This window comes from Tyto alba, unplaced genomic scaffold (genome assembly GCF_018691265.1).
Source record: "Tyto alba isolate M040663 unplaced genomic scaffold, T.alba_DEE_v4.0 Super-Scaffold_23, whole genome shotgun sequence".
Classification (NCBI taxonomy): Eukaryota; Metazoa; Chordata; class Aves; order Strigiformes; family Tytonidae; genus Tyto; species Tyto alba.
In genome coordinates, this window is record NW_024881297.1 from 9,455,879 (window position 1) to 9,482,617 (window position 26,739).

General features: G+C 39.5%; 2 protein-coding genes across 11 annotated transcripts in view; one reads left to right on the forward strand and one right to left on the reverse strand.

The window, feature by feature from the left end:
* Positions 1-1,696, reverse strand: part of ARHGAP10 (Rho GTPase activating protein 10) — a 159,946-nt gene extending 158,250 nt beyond the window's left edge. For all 5 annotated transcript variants that reach the window (XR_006165645.1, XR_006165646.1, XM_042796386.1 and 2 more), the window contains exon 1: positions 965-1,696. Coding sequence is in view for 3 of the 5 variants with exons in the window: in XM_042796386.1 (XP_042652320.1) it covers positions 965-1,118 (154 nt within the window). In the remaining 2 variants the exon portion in view is untranslated. The remainder of the gene's footprint in view (positions 1-964) is intronic.
* Positions 1,697-1,753: 57 nt separating this feature from the next.
* PRMT9 (protein arginine methyltransferase 9) lies at positions 1,754-25,740 on the forward strand. 6 transcript variants are annotated; one of them, XM_042796378.1, is made up of 16 exons: positions 1,754-1,831; positions 3,514-3,769; positions 4,483-4,724; positions 5,113-5,191; positions 5,722-5,956; positions 6,463-6,611; positions 7,905-8,141; positions 8,724-8,891; positions 10,800-10,902; positions 12,067-12,173; positions 15,638-15,830; positions 19,558-19,741; positions 21,834-22,545; positions 23,956-24,109; positions 24,550-24,672; positions 24,875-25,740. In XM_042796378.1, the coding sequence occupies exons 5-16, from the start codon at positions 5,771-5,773 to the stop codon at positions 25,088-25,090; spliced, it is 2,532 nt and encodes an 843-aa protein (XP_042652312.1). In that variant the 5' UTR covers positions 1,754-1,831; positions 3,514-3,769; positions 4,483-4,724; positions 5,113-5,191; positions 5,722-5,770; the 3' UTR covers positions 25,091-25,740. The 6 variants fall into 6 exon arrangements, with proteins under 6 accessions (XP_042652312.1, XP_042652313.1, XP_042652314.1 ...); XM_042796379.1 differs by having other exon boundaries at positions 1,756-1,831; positions 5,745-5,956; XM_042796380.1 differs by having other exon boundaries at positions 1,756-1,831; positions 5,748-5,956.
* Positions 25,741-26,739: the final 999 nt, after the last annotated feature.

Genomic DNA, 26,739 nt, shown 5'->3' on the forward strand with positions numbered 1-26,739 from the left:
AAAATAAGTTATCTCAGTTTTTAAACTCCTTAACATATCCAGGCAGCTACACTGCTCAAACCATTGGCCTCTCACTTTACTTTAAGGGAAATATCTTGAAAGCCTAGTTCCCTGCCTTCAGAAGTTTCCCATGATACCAGAGATGCAGTACACTTTTAAGAACACAGTGTCAGAGCGCTGCATTAGTGTTTTATTTGAAAAATTGGTATAGTCAGTCATCCTACTAGATATTTAGGGGACCACACTACTATATCTTAAGTCAAATGGAAGAAAATATATTACCACAATACTATATTAACAATTAATGGTCATTAGAGGAAAATAACATGATTCCCATATAAACCACAGCATAACTAACCACACAGCTAGATAGATATACTCAAAGAGTAAAAGGCAAAATTTAAAAACACCATCATCGTAGTTTAAGAGGCCAAAGACATAGACCTGGTAACCAGTGCTGTCACCACAGACTGTAAGCCTGGTAATTCCTACACATACCCGAAATTTTGACAAAGGAGTATTTTCAGCAGCCTCCTCACAGACTACAAATGCACGCAGATGTGCATCGCTGAGATACACAGTTCAGAACCGCTCCGCTTGCAACGCACCAGTAAAACTTGAAGCCGAGTCCTCTCGGCAGAGTGAACACCGAGTCTCACCGCGGGCTCGGTGAGAAACACACAAGCCAGGCCGGGCCGAGAGACCGGGCAGATGCAACAGGCGGTGCAAGAAGCGGAGTTACCGGCGCTGCTGCTGCTATCCCTAATCCCCTCTCCACGGCGAAGGGCTGGAGAGAACCTACGTCCCTAAAGCGGATGGTGGGAGAGGCTGGGGAAAGCCACCGCAACACTCACTGCAACAAAAAAAAAAAAAAAAAAAAAAAAAAAAACCACAAAACAAAAAAAAAACAACCAAGCGCCGCCGGCTCACAGGCAAAGCCCACCCCCCCGGCGCGCCCACTCACTTTTGGTCGCGGCGATCAGGTTTTTCCCATCCTTGAGCAACTCCTTGATAAACTTATTGGTCTTCTCCAGCTCGGCTTCGTGGGCTCTCACCCGCTCCCTGAACCAGGGGCTATCCAGGTAGCAGTCGCTGAACTCCAGGGGCTGCAGCCCCATGGCTGCCGCGGCTCGCCTCCCCGCCAAGCCCTCCCCGCCTAACGCCGGCAGCGAAAGCGGCCGCGGCCACAAAGAGACCCGCGGTGGTGGCGGCGGCTCCCCCCACGCAAGGCTGGCCACGGGCAAAGGCGAGGCGAGTGGAACCGCCCTCCTGGCTGAGGGGGGGGGGGGGCGGGTGTCCCGGCTCCCCACAGCCCCGCCCTGCCGAGCCGGGGCCTGCGGCGGCCGTTCCACCAGGCCGGGCGGCGGGGCTCGGCCTGCCCCCTCCGTGACGCGGGGGGAACGCGGGGCCGTACCCCCCCGTACCAGCCGCCGCGACCCTGCACCCGAGATGTGTGTGTGTGTGTGTGCGTGGGGCGGCGGGGGTGTGCTGCCGGGTTTGTGCTGCCGCGAGTGCGTGATTCACCCCGCTGCGCAAGCGGCCGTGGGCTGCGGGAAGGCAAATTGTTTCGGTGAAGAAGGTTAGGGAACGCGCGTGGAAGAAGAAGCGGCGGTATCTAGTCATACTTGCATGCATAATTTGGCTATAATTTTATGTTTTTAACTAGGGCAATTCATAGTGATTCGGCAAGACATTTTTTAGGTGATCGGGGGGCAGGGAGGGGTGTATATTTTGATCATGAATATACATCTAGATGTCTTTTTTGGAAATAACCTCAATCTATTTAATTTTCTCTATTTTAGCAGATCTATTAGTTCCTGCTCTTTTTCAGGTAACGAGCTTTGGTATTAATTTAATGTATTATTGTGGGGCCTACAGTTAAGCCTAATCTACATTGACCAGAGAAACAAAATACAGCTGCCTTTTTTGGATATAACCTACATTTTGAAGACTCCTACCAAAAAAAAAAAAAAAAAAAGCCATTTTTATCTTCCTTTAAAAAATAGCTTTGTGTTGGTCCATCTTACCTTCTTAATGCCTGATCACACCATCATCCTGATTTTCATGAAAGCCAGTGTTCTGATCTGTGACCCATCGTGTCTCCAGTCTGTATGTTATGGCAAGATAGGCTAGAAATTAGTGAATTTAACCGTCAGTTTTATTGACATTTTATTAGAGCATTGATATCAGCTGCCACCATTTGCAACACACAGCTGTGTTGAGTTGTTGAAAACATCATTAGCAACAGCATCCTTCTAAAGTATTGTAGTTTCTTTTGTCTAAGCACTTTTACATCTGTTAGGAGAAAAGTTCTTTCGTGGGCTTATAGAAGGTTTATAGAGTTTCCTTCTAACTCCTGTCTTGCTCATGACTGTCACCACTGTTGGCTTGCAATATGTTAGGGGCCTTATGCTTTATTCTACTGTCAAGCAATTTGACGATTATTGTGGCAACCATGCATGTATCTGGTAAGATGGGCATTCCTTTCTGGCATTCCTTTATAGCACAAGCTTTACCTGACAAATTATTTCAGCATGCAGCTGTATGCTTTTTCAGTGTTGCAAACATTATATTTTTTGGCCAGTTTTTTTTTCTAAAGCGTTCCATTAAAAAGTTGTGAGATGATTAACAAATATCCTCCCTAGCCTTTGAACTGAACTGACTCTTTCAAATTACAAGAATTTTACACTGATACTTTTTAGTAATCTTCTGCAACAAATGGGTCAAATTAACACAGGGTAGTACTTAGCTGATGCTTAAAAATAGGCACTATAAAGCATTTATGCTATCCATCTGACATTTGTTTTGATAAAAAAAAAAAATACAGCTGAATGACTTTGGAGAATCACGGAGCTACAGAAAATGGCTCATTGAAGTATTTGCTACAGTCCACCTCTTGTTACACCTCACTGTCCACAGGTGATAATTGCCTGTACTTTTTTTTTCCCTCTCACTCTCCATATCCTACAGGTGCTAATATTTTGCCTTCCCCATACTATCATCCTCCAGCTGGGAAACATAATTAAGCTAAATTCAGAGCAGCATATTCCCCATGTGTAACTAATTTAAAGGTCATAGGTTTTCTTTGAAAACCAAACAAAGGCTTGGGTGCTTGTTGGTACCCGTTAATAAGGTATTACATCCTCCTTTATAGCTCAGTTTACATATAAAATATTCTATACTTTCTGATACTAATATTTGTGCATCTTCACGGACTTCATCCAGATCAAGTGCTTTATCATTTCATATTTTATGTTTCTCTAGCATGTCTTTCATCTATCGGATATTGATTCATTCAGGTTGTCCTCAGTTTTTTCCTTTGGGTTACTTCTCTCAAACTGTCTGTAGACTTCCCCCTTCTTATTACAGAGTAGTAATTAAATTTGCTGTGGATTACAGTTTAACTGCCACTGTGTTTCATTTAGACTCATGTTCCCTCTCTGTATGTTTTATTTTCATCATATTCAGAATGTTGGCCTGATGTTTTTAAGTGGTACTTGTTTGTTTCTCCAGAGTGAAGTGTGGATATACAATATCCACAGCTGTAAAAGCCTGGAAGAGTTGCATTCATGCTTTAGAGGAGGAAAGTAAAGATGAACAGCTTCCAAACATTTCATAATTAGTAAACAATGCCATGGCCTGTTCTTGTCGCAGAAGTAGGACAAGACCAAATGAACTCTGCCTTTTTTAGAAAAGATCTGCACTCCAGGGCCCTGCATGTGGTTGTTCCATGGAACAGGCAGCCTGCCAGGCTCCGGAGCAAAAGAAGGTAAGTGGCATCCTAGGCATGGGAGGGAGTGAGATAAGGGACTGGAGATGTGGATCAAAGCTCTGAATTTTGCTCCTTGCAAGCTCTGTTGCTGCAGAGCAGAGTTGTTAGTCAGAGACCTGGGACAGCTAGTCAGAGGCCTAGGGCTACTAGGACTTGTTTATGTCTTAAAAATTAGGTGGTATGAATGTTGTCCTCAACTGTCATTCTTGGGATTTACCATGAGTGGAGTTAAATTTTAAGAACTACGGGGCAGTTGTAAGCAGTGCCTGCACAGCATGCCGTTCTTGTATCTGGTAGACAATTAAGATGGTAGTTCATATCTGTAGAGAAGGTCTGCAGAGCATCAAACAGCACAGGACTGGATTTAGCATTGCTGTGGGTCGCTTCTAGTCCTGTGTTTGTATGAGCTGAATTATCATCTTTAAATAAGTGGATGTGGGTGGAGAAAGAACATGGACAATGAAAATACCTTTTTTTCCATGTGTATATAGACATGAATAAATGGTAAGACAGTTTCTAGTCCATTCACCATGCTTCACCTGAAAACTAGTAAGCTAAACTTGCAGTAAAGAGTTTTGTCTGTACTTTTCTCAAACCTTTTACTTACCAATAAAGTTATGAATTTTCTTTTAGACACATAGTGACTTTCAAAGCATTGTTCTGTAATACTAATTTCTAGCGTTCTTTTTTTATTCACTCTTAAATCTCAGCTGTTCCTTTGAGCAAATAGAAGTGAATGACTACACCTTAAAACGGTAGAAAAAAGCTCGGGAGGAAAAGAACCTCGTGTCACAAGTTGAATAGAAATAAAGACCCCTGAGCGGCCGGGGGGCGGGACCCTGCCCGCGCGCGCTGCTCTGCGCATGCGTGATGGCTTCCGCCCGGCACTGAGATGGCGGCGGCCTGCAGCGTGTGCCTCGGAGGTGTGGGAGTTCTGTTCCGTACCGAGCAGGTGATGGCCCCAGGAGCCCCCCACTCACACCCCCATCCTACCCGGCTGCTCTCCCTGCGCCGAGGCAGCGGCCGTGGGGCTTGCCTCGCGAGTGGGGCTGTGCCTGGAGGTAGTGCGGCCTGCGAGGTTTCCCGCCGGTTGGAGCCGGCCCCCTCGTTCTCTCAGCTGCCGGGCCCCCAAATCTGCACGGCTCTCCCGGGTTTTGCATGCAGCTGTGCAAATTCCTCGTGCTCACGGGAGACGTGGCTCACGTTGGCTTGGTGGTTTTTTGTTTTGTTTTTTTTTTTTGTTTTTTTTTTTTTTTTGTTTGTTTGTTTTTTTGTTTTGTTTTTTTTAAGAAAGGATAACAAAAGAAAGCCTAGTTGTGATGGTACTGTGTTTCTTGCAGTCCCTGTCCATGTAACCTTCGTTTTCTTCAGCGTTAGGATACATCTGAAAATCCTGGAGGCAGTTTTGGGCCCTCTTGCGTAAGTAAGCCTTAAAGTGATAATGAAGGCAGTTATAAAAATGTGCATATTGATTCTGATAACTCTGTAGCGTTTTCTTTAGGGGAAAAATAGTCACGTTGCCTTGTGTAAAAGAAACTGAGCTTGTTAGCTCTTCTGTGAGTCTTTGCTTTATGAAGATACTGTTGTTAAAGTAGAAAAGTTTTTTTAACTGCAGATTTTGTGGTTGATTATGAAACTTATGAGTGGATGAACTTTCAGTGTGCAAAATTCTTTGGTCAGAGACATGCTGAAGTATGTATTTCAAAAACTAATTTTAAACAGAAGTGTAATTTGTTTCCAGCACCTGGCCTAATGTAAAAGTAATGCATGCCTGACTCTTCAATGGCAAAAACTTATTTTGAAGTTGATGGAATTGTCAGTTACATAAAGATGAGCATGTTTTTGAATGCCTAGGATTAGGGGGGAGGGGGGATGCCTTTGCTATTGCCAGTGAAAATGAATATGTTGTTTGTTCTATCAGTTTTGTGTCTAACCTTTTTGGCCTACAGTATACACAACTTTTTATTTTAAGAAGAGCGAGCATTTACATTCTTCAGAATGCCCAACTCCAACGCTAAGCTTCATTGCAACCGTAGAGGTGGTCAGGAAGCGGGCAGGCGGGAGCTGGTTTCCAGGTCTTTGCTGAGTGCTCAGCATTGCTTGGAGACCCAGGATTTTGGAACTGCATATGCTCACTATCTCCTGGTACTAAATCTAGCTCCTGAGTTAAAAACTAGTGTCAAAGTAAGTGCCCTTTGTATTGCTTGAAACAGTTTTATTTACTGTATTCCTCTTGAATCTTTGTGACACGTTTTGTGCTTGTGATTTGTTGTATGTAACTGATCTTCCTATTTAGTCTTCAAAAGAAAAACAGAAAATAGTAGTAATGGAGACAGCTAGTAACTTGCTTAATAAGCTCTGTATGCCTCTTGGAAGGGAACTCATACACTTGTAGTCTGTGTGTGTCAACTAAGTTTAATAAAAACAGGGTCTTGTTAGTATTGGCTTGTAGTAGTTCATTAATGTACACGCAGGCTCTTTGTATACACTGCTGGGTGATGATACTCTCTGTGGATATCTGGGAGCTTATTTCTGCTTCTTCAAGTGAGCCGACTAACTTGGGATGGTAGCAAGCTGCGTGGGGAGTTGGGGGTGTTCAGGTGCACGTCAAGATACCTCTAGATGTTTTCAGGACTCAGTTCCCCATTTTGGGTAACTACCAGCTTAGTGGTATATGTTTTATTTTTTAGGAAACGTTTCAGTTCACCCTCTTTAAGTGGGCAGAAGAGCTAGATTCTCTGGCACGGATTCAAGATCTGTTTAACTGTTATGAACAAGCACTTGAACTTTATCCGAATGATGAAGTGATATGTAATAGTATGGGAGAACATCTCTTCAGGTTTGTAGTAATGTATATTTAATTTTTGTAAGGTTCACATTTAGTATTGTACGTTAATAAGCAAGGCCCAATTCAGCAGAGCACATAAAATGCACTGAAATGAAGTAAATGCAAGCATACGCTTAATGCTGTATAGTGTGTACTGTTGAATTTCAAATCTGTTTGTCAGCTTAAAATAGAGTAGCCAATGCTAATGTTGATTGTCACACCCAAAGTAGAAAAAAAAAAAGTAAAAGCACTTTTACTAAAGTAAAAACTTAAAAGCACTGCCTTCTAATATTTTCTAACAATTTAAAGAATTGCTGAACAGAAGATACCAAACTTGTTCAGAGTCACTGTGTTAACTATTGTGGTGAACCAACAATTTTTGAAGTTCTTCCTTTTTTTTCCTGTTAGATCCCTGAGAACTACTGGCTTTGAATACTGCCTTTTAATTCTGGTCCTTCTTGAGGTCACATATAACAGACCTTTGAAGTGAAGAAGCTGGTTATGTATATTGTACTGTGTTAGGGCTGTTTGTAAATGGTTTATGCTTTGATTTATTAGTGTAAAGCGTTCTTTTCCTGCCTTCTTCCAACTGTGCAAAACAGGGTGCTTTGCTGTTGCTCAGGGTTCTAAGGTCTTCTGAAACTGGAATTTTAAGATTGAAATAATGTATTATGGCTCCAGGTAGTTTTAATTAGGTTTGCTTTTTGTTATTACTTTGCTTGTTTTAAGGAACAAGTCTCCTACCATTATATCAAAATGTACATATTTCTTACATTTCATAGACTGCCATTTTTTTCAGTGTTGTCTGATTTGAGGATATGCTATAGGTATCCTAAAAACTTGCTTTAAGTTCACAATTTAGTTTCAAAATTGCCACTTAACCCAAGCGCTGGCAACTCAAAATGTGGTTGTTTTACAGTATGTTCCAGTTAAATACAGTAAAGCGGTTTGGGGGTTTGTAGTATTATCTTGACTTGAAAATCTGTGAGGCTGAATTGCAGGGTTGCTACTGTCATATTATTGCAGCGAGTTCTTGTAAAACCTGTTCTAGTTTGGCAAAGGATGTAGGAGTGCATGAAGACTAGTGCACTTAATGGTATTTTTGGACTACCTTTGCATTTTGAGTTGTAAATCATTCTTTTCACGAGGTAATATCAGTGTTTCCAAAGATGATCTTTGTAACTAATGCAAAATATTTCCATTGTCTTGTAATTGATTTAAGACCTTTTTACAGACCCACAGGTATTTACAGATACTTGACAGCTGAATGCATGCTTTCTCTTTATTTGTCATTTTTATTATTAGAATGGGCTTTAGAGATGAAGCAGCTGGATATTTTCATAAAGCAGTGAAGCTTAACCCAGACTTTGCTGATGCAAAGGAGAATTTTTACCGTGTTGCGAACTGGCTCGTGGAACGCTGGCACTTCATCATGCTTAACGATACCAAGAGGAACCTTACTTACCTAAAAGCAATTGAGAATGCTGTCTGTTCAGGGTGCAAATCTGTCCTTGATATTGGAACAGGAACAGGAATTTTGAGGTGTGTCATAAGTGCATATTTAACATTAGCTTAATAGAAGTGTATTTGTTGTCTAACAAAATGTAGTTGCTAGTGGAAAAAAATAATTTACTTCCATGTATTGAGACAGAAGTCCTGAAAGCTTTGTTTCCTTTAAGTCAGTGAGTCTGGAGGTTAGTGTCTAGTAGGACTTTTTGAACCCTTTTTTTTATTATTCGTTGCAGATGTTTCTTGCGCCAGTAACTGCTGTATAAATTGAATTACTCATGTTGGTTTTGGAGTTGTAATGTTATGTGTCCTGTCTTTGACTGTTGAGTCTAGTATAGAGTGGATTTAGCATAGCTAAGGGAATATCCTTATGCTACCTGTATTTTTTTGTTTGCTTGTTTTGGTGGTAGCATATCAAGAGGATATTCATTAGTGTGACATTAGTGTTCACACAAGAGATACTAGTTCACTTAATGATGATTTTTAAACTTGAACTGTTTTCTTAGAAATGTGTAGCAGATGTGGAAATAGAATTTAAGAAAGCTCAGTATCTTGTCGTGCTTTACCTAAAATGATTTAAACTGGAAAGGAAAAGGCCTGATTCTTGTTTTTCAGTATGTTTGCAAAGAAGGCTGGAGCATCATTAGTCTATGCCTGTGAATTATCAAAAACCATGTATGAACTTGCCTGTGACGTTGTGGCAGCAAATAATATGGAAAGAGAGATCAAACTTCTACATTTGAAGTCACTTGATATAGAAATTCCAAGGCACATACCTGAAAGGTAATGTTGTTGTGCTCTGCTGTGATTTTACTTTTAATTTGCCCTTAATTTCAGGAAAATAGAAAATACCCTGTGACCTAAACAAGAATTAGCTTTGTCTCTGATATTACTCGTAATGTGAGAAAGTTCTCTGTATGTTTTATGTTTTGATAGAGCAGTGCAGGAATTATAACGTTCTTTAGATTGTACTAATTTCTATTACCGCAGAAATCAACAATGAAATAGATGCACAAAGAAACCAACAGATCCACAATGTCATAAATTAAGAAGTTGAATTCCTTGATGGTAGGAACTTTGGGGCATAAGCAATTATGTCGCAATAGTGGGAAAAGAAAAATTAGATTACTACATCATAAAAGGAAGTTTACCACACTTTTACACGTAACTACTTGTAGCTCGCTTCTGCAGCCCACGAATAGGATGGAGGCATGTAATAGGGCCTGCAAAGGAAGACTCTTTCTGGGACATACCACACCCCTGCAGCTCCACATCAACTTCTGCATTTGTCAGAGTTCAGAAATTGCGGATTGTCTGCTTCTTGTGATCAGGGAGTGAAACCTCCCCTCCCCTCAGTCCCCTAGGGAGGGTGCTGCTGAGTTTGGAGGCACAAAGTTCCTGGTTGGTTGCGTCTGGAAGGCTGGTGTTGGCTGGGCTGACTAGCTGTGAATGGCAGCACCCTGCCATGGGAGGGATCCATGGGGCACTGAGTGTGGCTTCAGATGTTGAAGCAAAATTCCGTGGAAGCGTGTTGCAATTTGTCCTGTGAGAATAGGTTTTTGTGCTTGCATTGAGCTATTTGTATATACACATCTACCCACCTGTAGGTATAGCAGAGATCCATGTGCTTTGAAAAATTAAGTAGCTTATTTTTCCACTCTTAAGTAATGTTTTCTAAGGCATAGGACAAATCAACAGCTTGGAATTGCTCTTGGCAAATTAGAATTTGATCAGCATTACAGCTATCAGTATATGTGATTTAGGCTTTTTTTTGCTACCCTGCTCTTTGCTCACTGTCCCATTCAGCAGGGGTTCTTCAGGAAGATCTGTAAATTTTTAGCAGGTAGAAATCTGAGGGGGTTTTTGTTTGTTTTGGTGTGTGCAAAGGACTGGTTTATCACTTAAGCTCACTGCTACCAGGGATGCAGATTAAAGGTGGGAAGGAAATAATCCATTTTACTTTTAATTACTGACATTTAATGAAGTGTCTGGTGATGGTACAGGCTCATAATCTGAAATGTTGAAGCTCCTGTGGTTTAGCATGCCAGTTAAGCCTTGTCAAATTGTGTCAGCTGAGCTACAGTAAGTGATCGTATCCTTTTAATGTATATGAGGAGTTCCTGGATGTCACCTATCAGGAATAAATTGATACTGTTCTGGAAATGTCTTGTCTTATGCAGTACGGTTTTGGGTTTAAATCCAAAGGCTTTAGGATTTTAGGGTCCATTAGTCTGCATAGTAATTTTATTATGCTTTGATTGTAGGTTTGGTTTTTTTAGTTCCTTTTTAACACACATGCATGGATGCATACTTTCGCACAAGATTCAGACAAAATACATTTTCTGCAGTATCATTGGCTGTGTGCCCAGGCTGAAACGTCTTCCTGTTTTGGCTAGATTCTTCCCACACTATTTTATTTATAAATGCTGAACAAGAAGCTTTATGGTAAACTCTTGCTCAATATTTATTCTCTTTTATCTGCATCTTGAATAACTTTTAACAATAATTCAAAACATATAATTTGTTGGAAGAATTAAATTGCCCATCTGTATTGGAACTTCAGAACACTGGTAAAAGTTTTGCTCTGATCTTGCGTTGGTATAGTGTCCTTTTGTTTTGCTTTAAAAGAGTGATTGTTAACGGCAATGTGTGCTATACATTGTATTTCATGGTCTTCTCTTTCTTATGTAGAGTTTCCTTGGTTGTCACAGAGACAGTTGATGCTGGTTTATTTGGAGAAGGAATTGTGGAGAGCTTGATACATGCTTGGGAACATCTACTTTTGCAACCAAAGGTAGGTGATGTGGGTACGTATGTATAAATAGGATTCCTGTTCGGTTTGATATATATATATGTGTGTGCACATGCACACATTCATAGACATATGTGAATGAGGAAGAACTGTCTTTAAATATTTCATACCTATTAATATTTTAAAAATTAGTCATCTGGGTTTGTTCTAAGAATCTGTTTCTGGTGAAAGGCAATGAGGCAGTTGTGTGTGTCGTACTTCTGTGAGCTCATGTTCCAAGTTAGACAGGTACTTGCAACGCATGTTTCCCTTATGTGACCTTTCATCATACGGAGAGGGTTCACTGTTGATCACTGTTCATTCTTTTCTTTTTCCTTTTTTCCCCCTTCCTCTTTGTAAGTAACACCAGAGGGGGTTCTGTGTGTGTTTTAAAGGTGCTAATTTCCTGCATGTTTGATAACAACCTGGTTGTTTTGAGATACCAGCTAGTAGCAGAAAATCATGTCAGTTCAATCAGAAAATGCTGAATTATGGTAGAACTATTTCTCATCATAACACTAGGGAACAACAGTCAGTTATAATTTGGTATATATGCCATATGCTTGTGCTCTTAATTTACTTTTGCCAACTTTGAACATTTTTGGAAGACTAAACAATTCTACTGGGTCTTGGACTTTATACATTTTGCATTTTAGCTAGCATACATTAAGCAGAGTGATACGACAAGGAGTCTTACATGGGTTAACCTCTGTTAGGTCTTAAGAAATAGAAGGACTTTTTTATTTTGATGTTGCCTTGATTCCCACTAATTTTTTAAAAAATCTTACCTGCTTGAGAGCTTTAGTATTGTATTGAAATGAAACTGATGACCTCTAGTGTTAAGTATAGGAATGATGCATAAAGGAAAGGTCCTCAAGTGTTTCAACATATTTTAATAGAATATAAATTAAAAAACACTTCTAGAATTACACATAGGAAATAATAGACTGAAAAGTAAAGCTGATGCATGGATATATTGAAACACAGTATTTAAGAAACTCCTTTAATGGTCAACTGGAATGACAAGACCAGAAGCTTTACTAGTCACTAAGAACTTACTGATGTTTTGACTGTGAGCTTGAATGGTTCATTAACATGTAACCTAGGCTTTGCAGTAAAGATAGAAATAGGTCACTGTCTCAATGCATGTTATTCATATTTTCACAGCCTAAAAACCAAGATGTTAGTACTGGAGACTATGGCAGAGTTATTCCTGCAAGTGCTACAATATATGGGATGGCAGTGGAATGCAAAGAAATACGTAGACATCACAGGTATGTTTAAACTCTAGCACAGTTTGAATCCGTATTTGTTATTTGAGAAGAGACCAGTAGTTCTTACTGAGTATTTTTCATTTACTGTTATCTTTACTTTTTCTTGAATGGCTAATTATCTGTTTCGCTAAACAGATCTCTGTTGTCACTCTCCCCACCCCTTTTCCAGGCTCCTCCCACCCTACCTTGTTCACACTTTCTGGACCACTTCTTCAGAAACTCTTGATTTTCAGTTATGCTGAAATACATCCCTTCAACACATATTAAAGAAATTTAATTCCTTAAGAGTAAAACTACTTCTCAGTTTCTGTACTGGAGATTCTTGGATTAACACTTGGCCTTTGTCCTCATTTTGCCCTCTTTATAATCTGCTCCATACTTCTGTGCTGGATGTAACCCTTTCAGAAGATGAGGACAGGGTTGTGTAAAGCCCAAGTGTTAATAAACCCACCTAGAATTATGTTTCTGAATATGTGCCTTGCCTGATTCTGAAAAGCACACAGTGGGATTTCTTTGCTGAGACCAGTTCTCACTTGTATCAATTACTTCCATTTTTATTCTCATCTTCTAGAACAGTATCACTGTATGGAGAGGGTTTCAATCTGATAGGTTTGGACTTGATGTATTTTGTTTAGGATTAGTTTTGTTGCAGGTCAAAGAAAACACTTAATTTTTACAGGCGCTTCAGCGTTACGGATGAAAAATAGCCAGGCTGCATCAGTAATTTTTCTAATGCGTTAGACCAGGACAATGGTCAGAAAGAGACAGAAGTTCCCATGGTAGATGGTCAAAGAAAAACTTCCGTTTACGCAAAGTTAATTATTCATCAGTTAGAAGTTAGGGTTTTACCTTGAAACATGGCATTGACTGTTCCTTACAGAATTTAAACAGGATGAAAGTTAATGTACTGTATTTTGGATTGTTGAATTAACAATCCATTTTAATAGTATAGCTTAAGGTCAGATGGCTAGCAGGACTGAAATGATTGCCACAAAATAATTATATCCTGTAGGAAGAAAAAATGTCCCTTTAAATGTCCTGCCTTTATAGTTTGAGATGCCTTTTTGTTTCAGTGAAGTCTACTTTAACAAGTGCTATTAAGCTTTGTGTAAAACACTTTCCTATTCTCAGATTTAAACTATCCAGACCTCTGTGAATTATTCTGATGTGCATGTCTACACGTTTCCTTAAGTGTTCTGATGATCTACCAAAACTTTGGGGTTTGAATGTTTTAGGGTTTTTTTTGTTTGTTTGTTTGTTGTTGTTTTTTTCTGAACAAGATGCCTGATGAAATAGCAGGGTGAAAGTATCTCTTTCTCATGCTTTTTATATCACCTATCACAGTTTCTGTCTTGTACAATCAATGCAACTTTTCTTTGCGCTTTTCATCATGATTTTAATTTTCTTGAGTGGTTATAAGTAGATGTAGAGCCCAGAAATCTATGAATACCTGAATGCTTTATTGGTCTGAGGTACATTTAAAAGTGTGTTTAATCTTATCATCAGACACTGATTCATCTTGCTGAGGGAGGGAATCCCTTTTCACTCCAATTGTTGATAATCTTGCATATCACAGTCATCTATCTGTATCTGATCTGATATTCTGCTTTGTATTCTGTCCCTTTGTTTTACCAATTTTAAGTTATGCTGCATTTCTTTCACTCTGTTTTTAGGGTTTTTTCCTAGGATATAGTAAAATTCTAGATAAACTGGTTTTCTTGTAATTCTATTTTTGATGCACTTAAGCCAACTGTACAAAAAGTTTTGTGCCGGTTTACCCCTTAATGTACCTTCATGTTTCTTTACTATAGCTGGTGCTGCTTGTACCCATTGCTTGTGTTCCCTAGAATGACTATAGGGCCTAACTCTGCTGTGGTGTTACGGAATTTAATTTTTTTGTTTATGGTTAGCTTTAATTTTCTCCTGAAGTCATTGCTCTCTCTTTGAAGCAGTTGTTTCGCATATGTGTGAAATGTGCTTACTTACAGAAGAACAAACGAACTGACAAACTTGTGTGAAGACTTGAGTTCTATTAAGGATGGATGTAGAGGTCACAAAACTTTTTAAGATACCAGAGTATACTACATACTGTTTTTCAAGGTTGAACTAGGTATCTTTCAAGTGTCATATGTAACAGTAAAACAGGAGAACATAGGTCTGCTACATTTAGTCATTTTGAATAAAATGTGCCAGAATATGAGTTAATTTACTAATTAAGTCACTATAAGAATTACATGTTTAGTTTTTAGTCAGTTAGGCCCCAGAATGAGAGGCAATAAAGTGACTCTACTTCTGTACTTATATATTGAAGCCATGAGGGTGCATAATAATATAATAATCTTCGGACCTCTTCCATAATACAGGCATTGTGCAGCAGCTGTTTTGTTTTAGTTGTAGTATTTCTTTTAAAATAATATATGGATTCAGTTTCAAGCAAAGAATACATTTTCATCCTTGTTGTTAAAATATCTAAGTTACTTCACTGAGCAGGTGAGAAGATTGTAGTCATTAGTAATGTTGCTATATTTTTTGGTATTTATTGTGAAGTACTTACTACTTTGTACTTTCTATGTGTCACATACTTTTACTGCTAGGGAATCTGCTCCAAAGATGGAGTCCGATTCATTTTTATATTTTAACTATGTATAATGGTCAAAATATATTTGCAAAAGAATCCAGGGTATGACAAGAGGCAACCTACTCAATTCTGCGATTGGGAACTTCAAGATGACGACTGTATCTGAGAATATAATCAGACAGCCTGTCTAGTCAAACTTAGTTGTAGGGAGATCTTTTGCAGGGAGGGGAGGTTCTTGAGGAAGTGATTCAGAATTAAAAATAGTTCTAGAAATAGAAATTTAACTAGTCATTTGAAGTTCTGAGTGCTAGACCTCACTATAAGAACGTTAGTGTACTTGCTTACTCTGCACAGATTGTGCCTGATAAATACATAGAGGTACTGCAAATGGAAAGTTTTATATCAAAGAGACTCCAAAAATGCATTTACCTATTTCATATCTATCTGTCTTTGTTCTGACTGTTCTGTTCACCTGAAAGGAACACCTTCATTATCTGTCTAATGCAGCAGCAGAAGAAAAGCTTTATTTGTTCTTACTACCATAGGGCATATTCTTTCTGATTCTCTGTCAGGACTCGATGAGTTGTACTTAAGGGGGCAAAAGTCTGTGGCTTTTGACGAAGGTTTTCTTGGGCTTTTTATCAGTTTCTAGTGACAGCATTCAGTTCTGATTCTTGAAAGTGATGCGCATTTTCTGTGCTTTAGAGCTGCTCTGAACATGAAACAAACTTCACAGATTTGTTATTTCTTAGTTTTTCTATTCTTATACTATGTGCATTTAAAAGTATTTAGCTAGCCTGGGAAGAATTTCCTTTGGGTTTTTTGGTCAAATTTTATGAATATTATCAAGAAGTTTCACTTCTTCCCTTTCTTCCTTTACTCCCAGAGTGGAAATGCAGGAAGTTGCTGGTGTGTGCTTGCCAAATTCAGTACAGTTCTTTAGTCCAACATACGCTTCTGCTGGTTCAGAGGAAACTGTTGAACCTTACACCACAGAGAAGCTCAGTCGTATTCCTGGAGGTTATATACCTCTGACAGAACCCTGTCAAGTAATGGCAGTAGATTTCAACAATCTGCAGGTAATTATTTTTTTTACGTCCTTTAGAAGTAATCTGTTTACAAATGAGAGTCCCATAGCTTCTCTGCTTTCCGGGTTCAATTTCAGAACAGTTCACAAACGCAAAGTGGGCAGGGCTGCACTGAAATCCTCAGCTGGTTTTGATACTTGTCTGGTTGTGTGGTGGTGTGATTCATCAGATGACGGTCTGAGTTTTTGAAGGTGGAGTTCTTTGTTTGGCATAGTTCAGGGAACTAAACTGGCTTACCACAGGAGGAAACAACTGCCAGATTGATGGCAGTAACAGGGATGAAGAATAAAATAGACCCATCTTAAATGATTTCTGTAGTTGTGGAGCTGACTTAGTTTATTCCTATGAAGTTAGGGTCTTCAAGAAACTCTTGGAGACAAAAGAGAAAGGATGTGTTTTACATCTGGCATAAGAACGTCTGTAAGTGTTGATGGGTAAGCATAAAAGAGGGGAGATGAAGACATTATCGTATGCGATCCAACCAGTTTGATTCCACCCTTCAGCTCCTTTGGTATCTTACGCTATTTCTGTAATATGGCATTCTAAAGTATGGTAGCATTATTTTGTGTATTCTGCACAAAATACATTGTATGCATATATTAAATAGGCCTGAACTGTAAGGCAAGGACCTCAGCCACTCGCAGCTCAGCATGCTAAAAAGATGATACATCTGATCTCTGGTATATTTCTTGCTCGTTGACCCGTGGTGAGGAGTTAGCATTGAATCAGAGCTTAAAATAGGTTCTGTTATATAAATGAAATTATTCTTGGCTACTGCTTAGCCAGGAATTGCAGTGTTTCTGAATCGATAGCTTTTCCTAGTTGGCTTGTATGACATCCTGAGATTAAAAATGAAATAAGACAAGGCTCTTCAGTATACTACTGGGAGCAATCTCTCTGTGACCTAATGTTTCTTCTGCTTCTAGCATCAATAAGAAACTACTACTCTCATCTGAGAGATGCCTACTCTTAAGCATCTGCCTGCTGGCAGACATGTAAAGATAATTTTAAAGAGTGAAGAACAGCGTTCCTCTTTAAACCATGTTTCAGAACTGCTCCTTTGAAGTTTCAGTTAGACTAATGGATTGTTCCTGTCATGAAACGGAAAGATATATGTAAAGGAAAGAGATCTAATTTATTTATTTGGAGACACTGGTTCCTGTTTGTTTTAACTTTGTTACTGGACAGATAAGGCAGTTCCAAACACTGGTAGGTTACTTTCCACCTTGGGTTTTTTGTTTGGTGTTTTTGTTTTGTTTTGTTTTATCATGGCCATGCCTGGACACTTAATCTCTGCAACTAAAAAGCGAAAAACTGTGTTCCTATAGGAATAAAACCCCCCCCACTATACTTTCAAAAGGTAGCAAATTACCTACTAAAGATTGAAATTCAGGTAAGAAATCACTTGGTACTAACAAGGTAATTTCAAAGACCCATTTTCTAAACTTGTATTTCAAAAAATGAGGGATGCTGCTTTTATTCTGCTTGTACTAACTATCCAGACCTAAACCGACAGAACTGAGAAAAAGACTTAAAATGCAGTACAATACTGTTTCTCCAACTGAGTTGTAGGAGGCTTCAAAGACGTCAGTACAGATCAGAGAAATAATGGTAATAAGTCAAAATTAAAAAAACAAACAAACAAAAAAAAAACAGCTGAGTTATGCTGATTTACTTTACTATTAGTAGCAGCAGCAGCTTAGTTCCTCCCAGGCAGGGGAAGGAGATGTGGGTGTAACTACAGGCTTCAGACACTTGCACCTAGCCAGGTTACACCTGTGTGCATGTTTGCTGGCAGCAGATCAGTGCCACTGGGAGTGGAAGCAAGTGTTTACATCAGCAGCCAGTAATTAAAGCTCAGTCTCACTTTCAGGCCCTGAAGGAACTGTGCTCTTGCCAACAATTACAGATATTGACTCTTTCTAACTTTTATGAGAAGTTACTATCTGAAATATTGGAGAAATTCTGGATCAAGACATAAGAAACTTGGTAACTGCATTGTTTCTGTAGTTTTTCCTTCTATTTGTAGCCCCATTTTGTTTTTTACATGCAAGTTCTTTTTCTCATTCACAGGATATATGTGGCATAGCATCATTTTGGGGTTTTTACTGCCTATTCCTGCATCATTGCTTTTATTTTCTTTGCTGTCTCTTCAACTACACTAGATGATAAATTGCCATCCTGCTGGGCTAGAGGTGCTTGAGTCTCTAATTGTCATAAATAATAGGAAAAGGTTTATGCAGTGGACAAATGTGAGGAATAAATAGGGGATAAGCAGCGTGGCAGAGAGCAGGAAAAGCTGAAATAACTGCCTTGAAGTGGGTTTTTAAGTGTTCTGTGCCACAAGGTAGGGATGTAACACTACAGTTACTAGAACCAGTGGATGAGAACCTTGGGCCTTCTGCTTTTGAGGAATAATCAGGAAGAATATTTTTAACATTGAATGCGGTTCTAAACAGCTATGACTACCCAGAAACCAAGGAACAGATACATGCTTGTGCTCTTGCTGTCTTGCTTCAAGGGGCTTATGGCCAGCAAAGCTTTAACTTATTACTCTCTTCCTCTCCAGTTGAAGATGTACAGAAGAAATGGCTAGCAGGAAAGCACTTTTATTGAAGAGCAGTGAGATCTTATGATGAGCTTCATTAGTGTCCAATAATATTAAGAAATACATTGTTCAGCTACCTCGCAACTGTGGGAAGAGAGGTTGACCAGCTCTTGGAGAACACAGTATGAGAATAAAGAAGGAAAAATAAAGAATGGAGCATGGGAGAGCTACTCGTGTTCTTAGAGTAGAACTTCTCTTTTGACCTCTGTATTTTTAGATTAAAACTTAGAGAGGACAGATGCTGACATAAACAGATCAGGAAACCGATAAATGTTTAGGAAAGGCTATTATTAAGCAGACTGGTTATGACTAAGAATCTTTAGTCACTTGTGCTTGACCTCCTGATAATCAGTTTATGCCAGAACTAAGACATTAGAGCTGGGCCTTATGATTGTGAATGTTGGTAGCAGAAGGCTATTACTGAGGAAAATAAATTTTACATGGAGGAAGAGTTAATTCCTGCTATATATTCAAAACTTCTTAGGAGTATTGGAGAATTTATAACCTGATCCCTTTAGGAAAGATCTTAGTTGTTCCCAGCAGTGAAACTGTGTGTGCCTGAGCACTTATACAAAGCCTATCACCCAGGTAACAGAGAAAATATCCTCAAAGATATTTGATTTAGTGTTTTTGTAATGATTTTGCTGTACTTCTGTTTGAGCTAATTCAGTGCTTACATAGAGTATTTCTAGAACTGATTTAACACAGGTTTTAAGCGAAGCATGTGCCTAAACATTGGCTTGAATCCAGCCCAAAAGGCTGGCTCTGTTCTTACTACTTCTCATAAGGCAAGCTTTGCCAGTCTGAAGTCTTCCTTGCAGTTTATAGTGTTTTTTAAATATGTATGTTCTTAGATGTAGCCATGTTTGTTTTAATGGCTGATGGATGCAGGTTGATCGTGTGGATAATTGCACTTGAATCTGGGAAGACAAGTTGCTATGTTAGTGAGTACTGATGATAATTGGTGTTGTGGTGGCTTGTTAACTTCTGGTTTCTCTTGGGTGCCCTCATGGATTGGTGTAGAAATTTGGGTGACCTACTGTAACAAAAAACATTTTTTATTTATGGAAAGAAACTTTCACGCTTTTTCTCTCTTTCCACTTTGGTCAGGAACTCAAAAGCCTTGCAGCGAGAAAGCCCTGGAAGCTCAGCCTGCCAGTCACTGAAGGAGGAACGCTAGATGCTATTGTGGTGTGGTTTGTACTACAGCTTGATGATGAGCATGCTCTATCTACAAGTCCCAGGGAGGAAACTTGCTGGGAACAGGCAGTCTATCCTGTGCAGGGCCTCCTTGGTAGGTCCTGTGGATTTTCTTGTTTGCGGTACATTAACTTGGTTTTGGTTTGGTTTTGAGCTAGTTGGGTTATCTCAGAGATTAAGAAGTGGCAGCAGATTAGGTATAGAAGTTCAACAGCAAGTAGCTGTGAGGTGGTTTCTGATGCTGTTTCTGGACTGTAGTGCACGGTCCCTGCATCAGGGCTTGTTCATGGGACTCTGCTATGAAGCAGGTAGGGGGGGACCTGCTTAAGATCTGGGAGAATGTTTTCCATTAAGTTGGGTTTTTTTTTTCTATACTGAAATGCATTGTGGAGCAGCTCCAAAAACTGGGATTACTGTTTGGCTCTACTTAGTCAAGATGTGACTTGTGAAAGGAAGGTGGGGAAGTGAGGTAAGAATTGCTAGCTGCTACTGACAGAAAAACAAAACTAAACACAGATGATCTTTGAGGTCCCTTTGAACCCAAATTCTATGACTCTTGCCTCTCCCTCACCCCCATTTTGGACTCATGTTGAATACTGTTCCACACACAGTGACAGTGTCATTTCCAGCAGCCTCTACTCTGCATTTGCTCATTTTCCATTCTCCCGTTTCACAGAATCTTACAATGCCTTGAGTTGAAGGGACCCATAAGGATCATTGAGTCCTGTTGAACTCCCTGTTCCTTGCAGGACTATGTAAAACGAAGTCACATAACTAAGAGTGTTGTGCAGATGCTCCTTGAACTCTGACAGGCTTGGTGCTGTAACCACTTCCCTGGGGAGCCTGGTCCAGTGAATAACCACCCTCTCCGTGAAGAACCTTTTCCTAATGTCTAGTCTTAACTTCCCCTCACGCAGCTTCTTTCCGTTTTCTCATGTCCTGAGAGAGGAGATCAGCACCTCCTGCTCTGTCAACGCCCTTGAGGAAGTTGAAGACTACACTGAGGTCACACCCCTCAGCCTTCTCTTCTCCAATCTGAACAAACCAAGTGACCTCAGCTGTTCCTTATAAGTCTTATCCTTGAGGCCTTTTACCTCTTGGTCACCCTCTTCTGGACACACTCTAGTGATCTGATGTCCTTGTATTGAGGTGCCCAAAACTGCACACAGCAGTTGAAGTGGGGCTGCACCGGTGCAGTGTAGAGTGGGACAGTCACCTCCCTCGACCAGCTAGCCATGCTGTGCCTGATGCGCCCCAGGCCACAGTTGGCCTTTTTGGCTGTCAGGACACGCTGTTGGCTCATACTCAATTTGCCATCCACCCAAACCCCAGCTCTCTTTCTGCAGGGCTGCTCTCCAGCCTCTCATCCCCCTGAATTGTCCATGGGATGGGGTAATCCTGGTTACAGGTGGAGAATCAGGCACTTGCTCTTGTTAAATTTCATATGGTTGGTAATTGCCCAGCTTTCTGTCTATCCAGATCTCTCTACCTTCATGGTAGTTAACAGCTCCTCCTAATTTAGTATCGATAGACAGTAGGGTCATCTGTGCCATAGACTGGTTCAGCTGAAAGCGTAGTGGAGGGAGAGAGACTATTCTATTCATTGAAAGGAATGTTTGTCAAATTAGCATTTTTGTTTTGAAATTCTGGTGTGTATCAGTGGATTTACTTTCTTAGAACATACACAGAAAGTATCCAAAGACCATCTTGAGCTGTATACCATAAATGTTCTAGTAAAATTTGTTTTGAATAAATTACCCTTTCTAAACTGTAGCTATTGTTTTCCATGTAACTACAAATTTACCTTTGTCTACAGGATGTATTAAAATGTAAATTTTTAATATTTAGCATTTTAAAGCAAAAGCAGTTTCTTTACCGGTATGTTTTTGTTCTGCTCTGCTGTTGACAGAACACTTAAAGTAATACCTGATTCTCAAAATACACTTTTCTATGATAAATAATGGATCTTGACTAGTGTGAGACAGTTTAAGGCAAATGTAAATGCACAATCTCAGATTTGAGTTTGTGGGCTATAGACTGGAACAATTAATTCATACACACTAGTAACAACTAATGAAGAAATGAGATAATGCCTTTTTTTTTTTTTCCCCACTGTATGGCTGCTTCACTCACATTTGATGTAAACTAACTGGCATGACTTTTTTTTTTTTTGCTGTTTTGCCAAGATTATTCTGTGAAGACTGGAGATACTGTGATGCTGGAAGTTTGCTGCCAAGACTGCTACTTGAAGATCCAGAAGATTTCTTCTTTGACTTCAGAGTGTGGGATGGACTTCAGTGACAGAGACGACACACTGAGTTTGGGCAATGAGGCTGAATTATGTAATGCTCTGGCTGGACTTCAGACAACTAGCAAACAGGATGGCAACGGTCAAGTATGTGTGTTAGAATCCACAGAAATAGCCCTGCTGAACAACGTGCTGTACCACGAATGCTTTAAAGCTGCGATGGCCGAAGTGCTGTCGTCATTAAATCCAAGTAAGGACTTGCAGTCCATGGATGTTGACGGACATGGCAGTGGGTTGAACCTCCAGGAGAGTCAAAACAAGAGCTCTCTAGATGTGGCTCCAGATCCTTTGTACATTTTAGATGTATCTGAAGGCTTCTCCATCCTGCCAATTATAGCTGGCAAACTTGGACCAGTTAGAGCCTACAGTTCTGTTGAGAAAGAACAGCATCAGGCAGCACTTAATGTAATTTCAGAAGCTAACCATTTCCCTAGGGAAACATTAGAGTTTTGGCTCAGCCACTTAGAAGATGAAAGTGTGGTGCTACAGAGACCCAAATCAGACAAATTGTGGAGTATTATTATCTTGGATGTTATAGAGACGTCTGGTTTAATCCAGCAGGAGGTGATGGAAAAGGCTGCAATATCCAGGTACAGTATAAATGGGCAAAAGTATTCCTAGGAATCCGTAATTGCTTGAAAACGTTTGAAAATATTCCATCTAAGTATAAAATTATTGTCATGTTGGTTCTGTAGAGCAAGAAGAGCTTGTTTTCTGAACAGATTGAACCTCCCAGAGTGTTTCTGGTGTGATCATTGTATACAGGTATCTTTTTAAAAGAGTGTCAAGATGTCACTTTCATAGACTTTTTTCATTCTTAGTATTGCATATAAAATAGAAAAAATCTTATTGCTTGGTCTGTCAGAAGTTCCCAGGATAGCCAACATCTTTCTAATAACTGAGGTAGCTTTTAGTGGAAGGCTAGAAAAGCCACGATTCATGTACATGTCAGACTGTTGTTGGAACAAACTGATACCACTAAAAGACAAACCTGGTGTTAGAACAGCCAGGGAGGCACCAACAAAGGTAGCCATTACCCGAGGCAAGAGTAGGGGGAAGGAATGTAGAGCTAGAGAAATACAATAATGGAAATAGGTAGCAAAAAAGTAAGTGTGAAACAAGTTTATCCCCTCTTATGGTGCTAGGGGATCTTCTCTGTTAATCTTCCTGCTTAGTGATGGCCGATTATTCCAGATGATTTATGTGCATTACCTTTTCTAAGCTTTGAATAAATCTTTGGATGACTTGATTTTCTTTTTTTTTTTTTTTTTGCTGTAAGAACAAATGGGAGATTACTCTGACTTTTGCCATACACAAACTCAAACCTGTTGGTATGAAAATACATCCAATAGCGTGCTGTTTAGCCACCCAATTGCTATGAAAAGAGGCCTGTGATAGGAAAAGGAAACTTGAAACAATCTGTATTGAATTGGAGGTGTTTGATACCGTGCTGAATGAAAGCTGCTATGGTTTTAGTACTTTCAGCAGTGTGATATTCTGTAGCAAGAGACCAAGCAAGCCTTGGGTGTTTTTTTTCAAGAAAAATGCTGTCTCCTGGGTTGCTGTCAACTTCAGTTTAGCACTTAAAGAAGGGTGATTTAAATTCCCACCAGATTTTGTTTCCCTATGGGGACAGTGCCTCCTTAACCAGGTGCCCCACAACAGCCTGTATGTCCTGACTTCTACTTTCATTAAGCATTTCTGCCAGTCCTTCAGAATTAGATGATGGTGCTATGAGTAAATCCCACTCTCTTCATCTTGAAATATCACACTTTCCAGTACTGACACTGAGAGAAGATTAGTTCCATAGTTTTAGTATTATGTGACAAGTTTTCCTTTTTTGTATGATATAGCTGTCCGGTCAAATGGGATTAAACTCAAAGGCTTATGAACACTTGACTTCAGAGGAAGAACTGCTGTGACTTCCTTCAATATAGTTAATGTTCTTTCGTTGCTGTTAGATTTTATGCTTTAGAGATGAAATCTCTCTCATTTTACAGATGCTTACTTCACAGTGGAGGGAAGATTTTCCCACAGTATGTGTTGGTATATGGGATGCTTGTAGAATCAGAATCTCTGTTACTGGAGAGTGCTGTACAAGGAACAGAACCAACTCTTGGCTTTAATATAGCTCCTTTTATCAACCAGTTCAAGGTATGAAGTTGGGTGTCTTCCAGGAAGAGTTCTAAAGCCTGCAGCTGTCTAGTTTGTGTGTAAACAGCAAGAAAACTGAAGAGCTGAAACTTTTTCATGCTGTTAAAGTTATCAAGAGAGGTTTATGTGACTAGAAGGGAAACTTGAGATAAACTAAAGTGGGTAATGTGTTTGAGAACTGGTGTGAGAGAAGTTTTGTCTAAGTAATGAAAGATGCAGTGTTACTGAACACAAGAGTGACTGCTGTTACGATCTCCATCATCACCGTGCATCATCAGTCGCATTTCAGAAGGGATTAGAAGGGTGTATTTTGAATTCTGGCTGTGTCTTATAGGAATTACTGTAATGCCTGTAAAACTTTGCATTATGATTAAGTCTTTTAACTTTTCACTTCTTAATGGCTGTAGATGCTTCAAGTTTGTACTGGTCTGTACTCTTAGGTACCTGTGCGTGTGTATTTGGATCTCTCTACGTTACCTTGTGTACCCTTGAGCAAGCCAGCAGAGCTTTTAAGGCTAGATCTCATGAACCCTCTGTCAAACAGCTCCTGCAGAGAAGTGAAGGTGAGTCGTGTATATGTGAAGTTAGAAGTGTGCTTAATTGCTGTTCTGCAGAGCTGCTCATTGATTGCTCACCTTGACTGAAAATTCCAATACAGAATTTACTTGTCTGCAGGTATCTCTAAAATGGCTTGAACTACTTTATTTTTTTTCTTATTTGAAAAGGGTGTAACTGATACTAAACTAGTATTTTGAATATTTTTAGGTACAAATTTGTAAGTCTGGCCAAGTCACTGCAATTCCCTTCTGGTATCACATACATCTAGATGAAGACCATAGCTTGAATACATCCGATGAGTCCTCGCACTGGAAACAAGCTGCGGTTGTTCTCGATGAGCCCATTCAAGTTCAGGTTGGAGATGAACTTGTGCTTGATGTTCAACACCACAAAAGCAATATTAGCATTACAGTTAAACGGTGAAGAATGTCATGTATAAACTGATCTGTGGTTAATTACCTGTGCATAAATGGATTGTTCATAACATCACTGATAATTTATATAAAAGTCTAAACTGTCTTTACCAATCAAAAAGGCTATGTTGTTGCTTTAATACTAGATACTTAACTTCCACTGATGGACTAAAATTTGCACTGTAAAGGGTATCTTACCACCAGTAAGAGGAGGTATTGTCTTCACTGCAGCAAAAACCCCATTGCTAGCTCTTGCTGTAACTACAGCAGTGGGACAGGCTTCTCTTGCTACCTTACCTGTAGGAAGGAAAAAAGCATCCAGCTGCCTGTACCAAAAATAAACAGCTGTGGCTGTTTGGGATCCAGTCCTTCTTTTACATACTGCAATTCCACTTCTTGATTGCCAGAGCATCCTACTTAAGTGTGTGGTGATGTTAGCCTTGTAGTAGGGACTGTAACAGCATTCCCACTGCAGTATCAGAAGCTAGTGTTGCATGTAGACAGGTACAAAAAGCTATAAAGGAGTGCTGTTAAATAAGAAGTTACTTAGTGAAAGGTAAAGCTAATAAACTTTTTGGAATCCCTCAGAATAATTTCTGGGACTATAATGGGCCTGGACTCTTGACTATGTAAAAGTTGTATAAAATATTACATCAGTCACCACCGTGTTCCTCCGTTCTTTCTACAGCATTACATTTTTGTTCCCTGTATTATACCCATTCCTCCTAGTAAATTTGTATCCAAAAGGAAAACTAACAAAAGTTTCTGATTCAGCATGGATTCCACCTCTGTGGAGATAGGAGGAAGACTTACCAAGATGCTTCTGTAACTGAGTTTCTGCATACTGTGCTGTCTATTCAGTGTAGAAGCACTTCTGTGATCTTTCCTTAAAAGGAGCCTGTATAAAGAGCCATCCACAAATAATTTTTATAGAATCTCACTGCGTGCAAGATCTAAATGGACTTTCATTAAGTAAGATGTTTGAGAGGTTCTTTCAGTTTAACCTCGGGCCAGTTGAAGCTGGGGTTGTCCCAGCAAGCAGCTGAACTTATACCTGACAAAGGGCTGTTAATAAAGCTCCTTCTAAAAGGGTGGAGTAAAGGTCTCCAGTTATTTTTTTTTTAAAAAACAGAGGTAGTGGCTAAGTCAAGTTTTCTGAAGATAAAGTAACTTGATATCATGCTTTATCTAAGCACTATAATGTACAGCAAAATTTAAGTGAATTAGAATAGGGCAGAGGTGTTTCATACTACCTAGCAGAACAGTGGTTTTTAAACAATTTGCCAAAACCCCAAACAAAACCATGATCCATAAAGTTGAAGTTACTGACATAACTAGGCTTAATAGGTACAGGATATTTTCACTAAAGTGCTGTTTTAGAAGTGTTTAGACTTCTCCTAGTGAAAGACCTCTGATAAAAGCAAAAAAAGAGTTAGGCATATTTATTAAGCTTCTTAGCAATTAATAAGACAGCAAAATGAGTTAAAGAAAAATGAAGGACAATGAGACAAAGTAAAGGGCTGAAAATTACCATTACTAAGTTTAAGTATTGTGTTAATTAAAGCAAGAGTAATCTTTAAGAGTTTGGATTAAAAGCTAGGAGAAGATTAGGCATAAAACAATGGAGAAACCAATATGGTTAATATAAAAATGAAGGAC